This window comes from Andrena cerasifolii, chromosome 16 (assembly GCF_050908995.1).
Source record: "Andrena cerasifolii isolate SP2316 chromosome 16, iyAndCera1_principal, whole genome shotgun sequence".
Taxonomy (NCBI): Eukaryota; Metazoa; Arthropoda; class Insecta; order Hymenoptera; family Andrenidae; genus Andrena; species Andrena cerasifolii.
This window is the reverse complement of record NC_135133.1, coordinates 581679-593330: the sequence shown is the minus strand read 5'-3', so window position 1 is coordinate 593330 and position 11652 is coordinate 581679. Positions and strand designations below refer to the sequence as shown.

General features: G+C 41.5%; 1 protein-coding gene across 1 annotated transcript; it reads left to right on the top strand.

Annotated features, from left to right (window-relative positions):
* Positions 1-6358: 6358 nt before the first annotated feature.
* On the top strand, positions 6359-8447 carry LOC143377648 (uncharacterized). The gene is made up of 3 exons (XM_076829188.1): positions 6359-6949; positions 7181-7215; positions 7265-8447. Exons 1-3 carry the CDS (start codon positions 6466-6468, stop codon positions 7274-7276), a joined length of 531 nt encoding a protein of 176 aa, XP_076685303.1. The 5' UTR covers positions 6359-6465; the 3' UTR covers positions 7277-8447.
* Positions 8448-11652: the final 3205 nt, after the last annotated feature.

Sequence of the window (11652 nt, the reverse complement as noted above, 5' to 3'; positions counted from 1 at the left end):
GACAAGCTAAGCTTACAGGCAGAGATCATTATGTACATAGCCAAAGAAAGTACATATATAACGTGTCTTAGACTAAATAAATCATTTATACTTTTGAAAAATGAAATTCTAATATTTTCTATTTTATGTACATATTTGTAACAACTATGCCAAATTTCCTAAATGAAAGGAAGGCCAATTTCGACGTCCTTCGTACAATTATGTATGTGCTCCGACTGCGCATGAATTGTTGCTTGGTTGCTGATATATACAATTGTACGAAGGTCGTCGAGATTGGCTTTCTTTTCATTTAGGAAATTTGGCATAGTTGTTACAAATATGTACATAAAATAGAAAATATTAGAATTTAATTTTTCAAAAGTATAAATGATTTATTTAGTCTAAGACGCGTTATATATGTACTTTCTTTGGCTATGTACATAATGATCTCTGCCTGTAAGCTTAGCTTGTCCCTATAAGCAAAATTAGGCCAATGCCTAGGGCGGAAAGTCGACAAGAGGTGCATAATGGTATTTTCATTGCTGGTATTGTTTAAAATATACTTCAAAATAAAATATTACAATTTGCCAAGTTCGCCTAGGGCGCAAAAAAGACTTGAACCGGGCCTGCGTCAAGATTTTGCGAAGCGGTTTCGTGCCCACGATACGCGCTTGCGACCATCGCGCACGCCCGTCGCGCACGCAAAGGACAGAGTGTCAGGCGTCCGAAAGACGGAGCGAGATAAAACATCAACGCGTCGTCGGTCTCGTACCGTCCTCGCTCGCTTTCAGTGCCTCTCGCTCGCTCTCGTTCCATCTCGCTCTAGCTTTCGCCGGGCAAGAGTGAGACAAAAGTGGTGGGGATAGCGAAGAGTCGGTATCGTGTACACAAAATCGAGTCGCTAACGAGACAATACTGTAGTTGCCGAGACGTATCGAGAGTCGAATGGCGCTGTTGCCGCATTTCCCCTATCAATATTTTTCCATCAAGGAGGCTTGAATGAATCACGGCGAAGCAGTTGGAGAACAGAGATGGGCAAAGATAATATCTGGATAAAGTCAAATAAAAGATACTACAGTATTGTCTCATGGAACGAGAGCGAGCAAGAGGCACTGAAAGCGAGCGAGGGTGGTGCGAGATAGACGACGAGATGTTGTTTGTCTCGCTCCGTCTTTCGGACGCCTGACACTCGTTCCATCTCGCTCCCCCTATCAGCTAAAAAGAAGCGAGAAACGAACACTGAGAATTAGGGCTCTGCTCGCGATACGAGCTCAACGCCGCGCCGGTCCCGACCAGCGAGGATTTGGGCTGTTCGGCGGCGCACAGTGGGGCATTTGTGGTCGAAACACGGCACTAAGTCCTTTTACAAAAATATCGCTAAACTTCAAATTTTCTTTTACAGGTAGTTGATTGCAGGTATTATGATTGTTTTTCATATTCATTAATTTTTAACGCGACTACACGGTTTCGAAGAAGAGAACCACGAAACTCTTCAGAATTTGTATTGTTGTTTATAGTATTATTGTTTGCTTAATTCAACTAATTTTTGGTGGAATTAAGTGTTGAGGTATGTATTTGAAGTGTACCAAATTTGATTTTGATATCCCTGATATTTTTGGAATTATATCTTACTGAATGTCCCAATTTTCATTGTTTATTTTTAATGGGAGTTCAAATGAGGTAGTTAGAGGGACGAGAAGGTCTGGGAATGACGCTTTTTTTTTACAAAAATGCCTTTCCTGCCATTGAAATTCAAAGTAACTGAAGTCTTTTTACATGTGAAAGATGCGGAACTTTTTCCTATGTACAGTGTGCACGATATTGTCGGCAATTTGTAAAAAAGTACTATGACCCATTAAATAAACCAATTTCATTAATTTTTCTGTACCAATAGGATCACAAGTATACGTCCTAACTGAATGAAATGGAAAAATTAACGATAAATATATGATTTGGGTGAGAAAATGTTTTGTGCCGTGTTTCGACCCGAAATGCCCCACTCTGCGGCAACTTGTAATCTCGGTTGGAGAGGCGTACAATGTTGATAAAATGTAAAATGTCACGTTTTCAATATTCAGTAACATACTGCTGAGATTTTCCACATTAAAATGAATTCAAATGCGGTATAAATCGGATTATTTCTAGAACTGTACTAGATAATTAAATATAAATGCGAAACATTTCTAATCTAATAATGCTAAAAATAATCCGATTTATACCGTGTTTAAATTCATTTTCATCTGGAAAATCTCAGCAGTATGTTACTGAAACGTTCATGTCGATACAATAGAAAATGAGAAAATTTTACATTCCATTGAAACAAAGAAAATGAGCAATCATTGATGAATTAGAAATATTATATTTTTAAATATTTAATATTTATATTGGAAATTTAATAATTATTAATAATAATGGGGTTGCCGCCGCGGCCCCCACGGCGGCCCCCTCGGCGGCCTCCTCGGCGGCCTCCTCGGCGGCCTCCACGGCCGTATTTCAATTTTTTCAGCTCCTTTTTCATCTGAAACAGTACCATAAAAATTACATCTTCTAGTTCTACGCCTACATATGAGCCGTTATTTCTTAAACTGGTATAAGTCCATTTATTCATACATTGGGATATTTAAGGGTATGCTTTTGAATCAACAAAATATTCGCATCCGTAAATCAAATCGGGTAATGTTTTTAAAACTATAAACTTGTGTAATTTTATTATGGAATAATAATCAATAAAAATGTTAAAGAAAATAAACGATTTTTTAGCTATAGATCGACTTATACCACTTTCAATAATAATACAGTATTGTCTCCGTATGTGTTCGGTTTGGTGCACACGATACGGGTTTGTTGCTATGTATCTCCACCACTTCTGTGTCACTCTTGCCCGGCGAAGGCGAGAGCGAGCGAGAGCCACTGAAAGCGAGCGAGGACGGTACGAGATAGACGACGGGATGATGTTTTATCTCGCTCCGTCTTTCGGACGCCTGACACTCCGTCTTTTGCGTTCGCGGCCGTCGCGCAGGCAAAGCGTTCCATCTCGCTCCCCCCTTCGGCCAGGAAGAAACGAGAAACGAACACTCGGAATTAGAGATCTGTTCACGACAGGAGCTCAACGCCGGCCCGACCAGCGAACACTTACGGAGATAATACTGTACACACACATAATTTCAACATAACTTACTTTTGCTAGAGCTTTCTCCAACTTTTCCTCCCTATTTTTATTCTTCTCCTCCTTCTTCTCCTCCTTCTCTCTTTCCCGTCCACGATTCTCCTCCTCCCCCCCCTCCACTTCCCCCCGACGGGGTCGGGACCGTATCTTTCATCTGGAAATGAAATGTTAAATGTATTATTTTTGGCAAATAGTAAGATGGTACAGCGTGATTCTCTCGCTAGAGTCCTCAAAGACAATAGTCTCAGAGCTGGATACATAGGGGTCAACGTAACTCGATGCAGTCATAGTTCTTATTGTTGGATTAGTGTTGCCGAATACGAAATCCCCGTCTGCCGAGTCAGTCCGGAGAACTAACGCGGGGGTGGACGGTCAAACAGGTAAAATTTGCAGCATAATGAACGTCATTCTTGCTTTTCTGAAATTTCATATACTTATTGTTTACGCATAATGAACGATATGCAAAATGGCAGACCACCAAGTGGGGGATAAGACGTTGGCAGATGTAAGAAGATCCTAAAGTTGAGGGTATTAACTCGCTTTCTAAATTATTCGTTATAGTTTTATTTATTCCGTTGTTAAAAGTCGGTAGAGTCGAGAAGGTCTTTCTCGAGTCCCGGTCTATAATCGACTGACTTTCCGTCCCGTGGAAAGTCCCCTCTTGTCCTTTTGGGAAAACTCCTAAGGACCCCGATGCCAATTTATGATGTTTATGGCGTCGCACTGGTCGGGCCCATCGTTGCTGTAGGCGTCACGCTGGCCGCATCTGCGTAAGCTCAACCTTGCAGCCCCTTTTACAAGGTGGTGCTTCAATATTGCTAACACAGACGTCGATGAAAAGCGCGATACGTGGCTTGCGCGTTAGTGCAAGGGAGAAATATACATTTGTTTCTCCTTTGCCCTAGTGGGACTGCCGTCGGCCGCATATTGGAACGGCAGCCGCCTTTAGGGCCCACTTGGTGGTCTGCCATTTTGCATATCGTTCATTAAATGCGTAAACAATAAGTATATGAAATTTCAGAACAGCAAGAATGACGTTATTATGCTGCAAATTTTACCTGTTTGACCGCCCACCCCCGCGTTAGTTCTCCGGACTGACTCGGCAAATGGGGATTTCGCATTCGGCAACACTAATCCAACAATAAGAACTGTGACTGCATCGAGTCACGTTGACCCCTATATAGCCAGCTCTCGATCTCCAATGCCACCAATAAACCGTGCCTCGCTGAGTTACGTGGAAGTGACGAATTCCACGTTCTGCATTTCTCAACAGATCTTTGCGAAAATTGCGTCAATCGATGTCGTGCCGATGAAAATGGTACCACGCTAACTTCGTTAAAAATAGTCCGAAATACATGACATGATTTTAATCGGGAGAATGCCAGGAATGCATTGGTATCACTGCAATATCGATGCAATGAAGAATAAAGAATTTTTTAATACACCGTAATGAATCTCGTCGCGAGCTTCGACGTCCACGAAACTCAGCGAGGCGCGGCTTATTGGCGGCATCACGTTTGAATACTCTAGCCAGAGAGTCACTCTGTATAATAGTATACAATATAATACTTACATTTTGTAAATTCTCCATCGTCTCTATTGCTCTAGAGTTCGTGAGCCAACTGTTGCTTGCCACGCAACAAGTCCTTGGGCAGACTCATTTGTGGAGGGGGAAACACCTACAGGAGCCTTGGTTACGTGTGCGTGACTGATGCGTGCGCAGTTTACGCAACACAACCACCGCTCCGGTAGGTGTTCCCCTCCATCAGTGGCACCTCGACCCCCCCGATCCCTGGTTATTTAGGAGACCGGCGACTATCTTCACAATTTCTTAGAATTCTTTATTCCAGAGTGAGAGAATCCGCGGATATACTACGGTATGACCCAACCAACGGAATGAACTGAAATTTTGAGGGGTTGGGCGGGAGGTGGAGAGACCCTCTAATATAAAATTTCAGCTGCGGATATTTCTTAGTTTCTGAGATATTAATAAAAAAATTTCGGCATAATACATTGAAATCTACCTATGTACACAGACGTTACTAACACAACCATCTTCTTCGTTTCACAGTCGACGATACAATGTACGATATTGACCTCATCGCGCGATGCTTGTAACTGCATCAGTTTTTATTCCCAATACAGTACAGTAATACTAGAGTATTTCCAAAGTCACATCGGTTCGCTGTCGTGCTTTCCGCGCCCCACGCACTGGTCTAGCTCCAACCGGTGGCCGATCGAGACGAAACTTGCCGAGTATTACGAGGGGTATTACAAAATTTCAAAAGTGGAAAATGGCGGGGGAGGGGCAGAAGGGCTCACGGGTAGGGAGGCCTCCACCAACGTAAATAAATTTCCAAAATAAATTAACAATTTTTTATTAATATTTCGGAAACGAAATATTAAAGAATACCCGAAGCTACAATTTTAGATTTAGGGTTCACACCTCCTCCCCACCCCACACCCAAACCTCATCTCGATCGGCCACTGGTGCCATTCGGAAGTATATCCTTTATTCGTTGCATTTATTCGAATAAAACTTTCGAATTAAAAAAAAAGGTAATTATGCAGAACTGGTGTTTCCTCATCGATTTCAATTATTTTTGGATATGTTGCCGGGGATATGATTCTGAACAACTTTTTCCTATACATGTTACCGCCGCTCGACCTTCGTTGCCGAGATATTTGCCAGAAACTATCGGTATAATCCGACCATTGTTATATAGTCTGTTGAAAACCTTAGTGTTAACTTAGTTTAGTAAGCGCTAGTAACTGTAAGCCCTTTGTTCATATAGTTCTTCTGTAACTATGGGATTTTCTGTCCCGGATAATAAAATAATATAATAATAATACCGATAGTTTCTGGCAAATATCTCGGCAACGAAGGTCGAGCGGTGGTAACATGTATAGGAAAAAGTTGTTCAGAATCATGTCCCCGGCAACATATCCAAAAATAATTGAAATCGGTGAGGAAACACCAGTTCTGCATAATTACCTTTTTTTTTTATTCGAAAGTTTTATTCGAAAGTTTTATCTCTCACTTTCGAACAAAGAATTCTAAGAAATTGTGGAGATAGTCGCCGGGCTCCTGAATAACCAGGGATCGGCGGAGCTCGAGGTACCACTGATGGAGGGGAACATCTACAGGAACGGTGGTTGTGTTGCGTAAACTGCGCATGCATCAGTCACGCGCACGTAACCAACTCCTTCGGATTCACGTTTCACGTTCACGGTTCGCGTTTACGTTTTTTTGTAACGGGCAGTAGGATTTTGAGTTGTGTTGCGTTGTGTTTGTGTTGTGTTTGTTGGTTTAGTGTGGAATGAGTGACACTCTAAATGTGAATATGCAGGATGTGGAAGAACATATGGACAATAATTCTCCGTTTCGTCCACGAAAATTACGTCCGTCCGCAAGGAGATTTTCGAAACGGAAAGTATATCGCCAAAAGAGAAGATCTTCAGCCCTTCAGAAGAAACAAGAAAACGAAAGAACGGCAGAGGACACTGCCGTAGGACATTCAGAAGAAGTGGCCGAGGAACGTATGGTAGAGGAACCATCAACATCCGATGGACAAAATCATACGTACCAAGAGATAATGCACTCGCCATCCGATGAAGACACTGATACGGCCAGTTTGGGAGAAACTGAAGAGGCGCTTCAAGAATTTGATGTTGAAAGTAACGAAGAAGAAAACTTCGTTATAGAAAAAGTTGCAAAGAACGAGTCGCAAGAGCAATCGCGTCTCCTAAATAGCAACGATGTAATGAATTTTCAAAATGTGCTTGCTCAATTGCAGAAAATAGGTAAACATGCAAAACATAGGGAAGACTGCGGCATTGAACACCTACGAATAACTGGTGTGAAACGGTGTGGCTTCAAGAGCATCTTCAGCGTAATGTGCACTTTATGCCATTACAAAGCTGAAATCCACAATCAATCGAACGAAGCCGAAGAAGTGGATAGCAATCAGGGCGCCGTTAATGCAACAATCTTATGTGGAGGCAGTTATGCTCAGTTGGAACACACTTTTGCAGGAGTGAACATACGTTGCATGTCGAAGAAAGAATTCGTGAAGAATCAAGATGAATTCGTCAAGTCCGCAATTGCCGCTGCAGAAGAAGAGATGTTAGCAGCGGCTGAAGAAGAAAAACGTTTGGCGATTGAGAGAGGCGACGTTCTTCCCGGGTCAGGGACCCCTCACATCCCCGTTGTGGCCGACGGAAGCTGGATGAAGAGATCCTACCGCAGTGGATGTTACGATTCTGCGTCTGGAGTCGGCGCGATAGTTGGCTATCACACGAAAAAAGTATTATTTTACGGCGTTCGGAACAAAGTTTGCAGAATTTGTCGGATTGCTGCGAAAAACGAGAAAGAACCCCGAAAGCACACATGTTTCAAAAACTGGAAAACATCTCGAGCATCGACTGCTATGGAAAGCGATGCTATAGTAGAAGGATTCAACACTAGCGTAGAAAAACGTGGGCTCGTTTATTCTACACTGATTGCTGATGGGGACAGTAGCGTGTATAAGAAGATTATTGATGCGGACCCATATAAGAGACAGATTCGTGTAAAAAAGATTGAATGCACGAATCATTTGTTGCGAAACTTTTGCACAAAAATGAAAGCGATTGTAAAAAAGACCACATCTGGACCATTGAGACAAACTGTGGAAAGTAGCATTCGCCGGATGCGCACGGACATCGTGAAAGCCGCAAAGTTTAGATACAATCAGAATGTATCAATCGACGAGAGAACGAAGAATTTGTATGGCGACATACAGAATGTTCCAAGCCACGTGTTTGGTGAACACGCAGAGTGTGCAAGACTAGAATATTTCTGCGATGGAAAGAATAAAGAGAATGAGAAAAACATCGTTCCAGACTTGATGAAAATTGGAGTGTACCAGGACGTGAAAGAAATACTTCGTCCACTATTAGCTCATGCGGAGAGCTTACTCTATAATACTACTAATAACGCTGTGGAAAGTTTGAACGGACTAATTGCCAAGTACACTGGCGGAAAAAGATTAAATTTCGCCGAAAGAGGATCTTATACAGGGAGATGTGCTGCTGCTGTCGTGGAGTACAACAGTAACCAAGTGCACTCGCGATTGGATGCGGTTATGAAGAAGAAAACGCCCGAGGTTGTGCACCAAATGGAAGAAAAGAAAAAGAAAGAAAAGGAAAAGAAAGCTGCAAAACAGAAGGAAACGAAGGCTGCGCGATATGTACGCAAGCATTTGCCCTCGCAGAAAGATTGTGATTATGGACAAAATGCACAGAAGCCAGACATGCCATCCGAAATGTACGAACTGGAGCAGGAAAAGCATATGCAAATGCTCAGTGACTGGCAAGAGAAAAGACATGCCATTGAAGATGAAACAATCGGACAAGCAAAGAACCGCAAATGGTTGCAGTACAGGTCCAAATTGTTGACAGCCTCCAATTTTGGACAAGTGTGCCGTCGCCGACCTGACACGCTTTGCGCAAATACAGTAAAATCAATTCTTTATCCGAAGATAATTAGTGCACCCGCGGTGGAATACGGGAAAGAATGCGAGAATATTGCTCGCGAAGAATTGAAGAAGCAATATACAGATATAGCGGAATGTGGATTTTTCATCGACAGCTGCATCGCCTTCTTAGGAGCTTCACCGGATGGAATCATCGGTCAAGAGGGTATTTTGGAAATCAAATGCCCCAAATCAGCGGAGAACTTTACGCCTGAAGAAGCTATTGAACAAGTTCCCGCTGTCCGGCGCATGTTCACGCGTAACGCAGGTATTTCAATAAGTAAAACGCATCACTATTTTTATCAAATACAAGGCCAGTTACACATTACTGACAGAAAGTACTGTATATTTTGCCTTTGGACCCCGAAAGGGTTGAAATCTATAAAAGTAGAGAGAGATGATGCGTTTTGGAAAAGAGAAATGGAGCCAAAACTTGTTCAATTTTATTTAGAATGCATGCTACCCGAATTAATAGATAGTCGGCACAATAGGTGCATGACTATTCGGGAGCCACAATTTATTCTAGCAGAGAGAGCGAAAGAAAAACCGAAAAGCTTGAAAAAGCGAAAAAGGTCTCCCTCCAGAAATAATGAAACTATTATAACGGCCCGGCGTCGCACCGCGTTGTAAAGCGCGGTACCACTGACCCCGTCAGTGGTGACAAGTGCCAGCGATGGCACTTTTACTCGCGGATCATATGATCACGCGAGTCGATCGACGCCGCCGTCACTTCCCCGAAGAAGTGAAGAAGAAAATAATAAATTTAATTCACCCTTTAATTTTTTCAGACACATTTCTAAGTTCACAGCGGAGCTGTTACTTTTTGACCCGTCGGGTAACCGGCTACCCGGAATAAGTTCAAGCCATTGAATGTGGTATTGTTCGATCATTTTTACCTAATATCAAACAATACCATAGACAATAAAGCATTCAATTCCTTGAAGTTGTTTCGGGTAGCCGAGTACCCGACGGGTAAAAAAGTAACAGCTCTAGTTCACAGGAGCAGACAGACGGAATCGGGCTCGATCAAATGCGCCAGGTGGATTCACACGGGCCTCGCAGGTATACATGATGTTCGACGAATTATTGAAACAAATTTTTACTTTTATATAAAACTTACAGAAATGTCTGCGATCATTTGTTACAGGCGGATTCTTTACCAAATTACTGCAAACATGGTTTATGGGACAGTAATGTCAGGACAAATGGAATGATAAGTACCATATTTCAGGTAAAGTTTAACAGCTTATACATCTACAGTAAAATTTTGTACGTTTACAAAACTACAATTAAGTATTTCCTAATGAACTTCATAATGTGTTACAGATCCACACTGCCTATGTCATCTTTCGGTACGAGCGACCTAAGAAAATTGTAGGAAGACCGTCAAAGAAGAAGAGGAAATACACCATTTTTATCTGTCCATTTCAAAGGGGCGAAAGCTTGAATGTCGAATTTCAATTCTCCAATGAAGTTGGATTGATTTATTGTAATGACTATAACTTGATTAGAAACAAAAAAAATATAAAAAAATGTTCTGTTAAACGATTTTGTCAAAAAGGCACTAACAACTAAAAAATACTTCTAGTGTTGTGCTACAATTTCGATGGTGTTTTTCAACTTTAAATAAAAACGTGGTTCAGAGTATTTCATAACAGAATATGAATCAATTTAGTATAGCCTCAAGTGTCGAAATGAATTTGTTGCGAGATATCCTGCTCCACGATTTTATGTGCAAATACACCATCGAAATTGTAGTATAAGAAAATAATTATTTTTTACTTTTTAATGCATTTTTCATAAAATCGTTTATTATAAATTTTTTAATATACTTTTTCTAGTTTTTAGTGTTTGTGGATTTACATTACTCTTATTGCTGTATGCAGTTTAACAGTTTGCTTGAAGAATGGTTGATTTATTGTTATGGGTTATTATTTCTTGGTGACTAGGTAATTTTTTCACCCACTCGGAGTTTTTTCATAATTTTGTATTGTCAACCAAACTACGCACCTCTGCAAAGTTTCGAGGGAATTGGATGGTTGGAAGTGGTTTAAAATTGAGTTTCCAGATTTGAATCAAACAAACAAACAAACAGAGGATCGTAGCTAAATAAAATCGTTTAATGGGACATTCCCAAATATCAGTATTGTTAGTACTGAACTCTGGTTTATATTGATAAATTTTTACAACCGTGGAATAACAATTCCGAAGAAAACCATGTACAAAACTATTATTGAAACAGACAATTCTTGTTGATATAAAAGATAATTTGATGTATAGTTAGATGAAAAAAAAGCGGCATATGTTTTTAGAAGAATTACAGCATTCATAAATTTCATTACGATCGGCATGTTACACTTCGGTGATGTACCTTATTCAAATTGTATGCTTTGAATTTGCACATTGATTATACAAAGTATTGCATCGTTCTATGTATAAATTAATACTAAATTAGTATTGTTTCATTGACATGTTTCCTAACTTCACTACTCAACCTCTCTATCTTTCAATAGTGCTATCGTCCTTTACGTTCAGCGAGGCTCTGATGCTAGACGCAGGAATTGGCGGGCTCCAGCTACAGCTGATGCACGAGGAAACACCTACAGCGGTGGTTATGTGTGCGTGACTGACGCACCGCAGTTCCCCACACATAACCACCGCTCCTGTCGATGTTCCCCCCTCCATCAGCGGTACATGGAGCCCGGCGATCGCTGCCTAGACGCAGCTCTCGTGCCGTATTCCTCCAAGCTTCTCAATAGAAGGAGCTGTGGCAACAGCGCGGCAGAGACGGAGACAACAGAACATGCGGCAACTATGCTGTCAAAAATTCGTCTACGTAGAGTATCGGTAGATGTCACCATTGTACAACTTCTTTTTACCGACCGCAGTAGTTTCATTAGGGTCCGTCTGTTTACAAGGGCGCTTCGATCGATTCGGACCATAACAAAAAGGAGACGGCCCCCTTAAGCTGCCTCTAGGTTTAAGTATTCG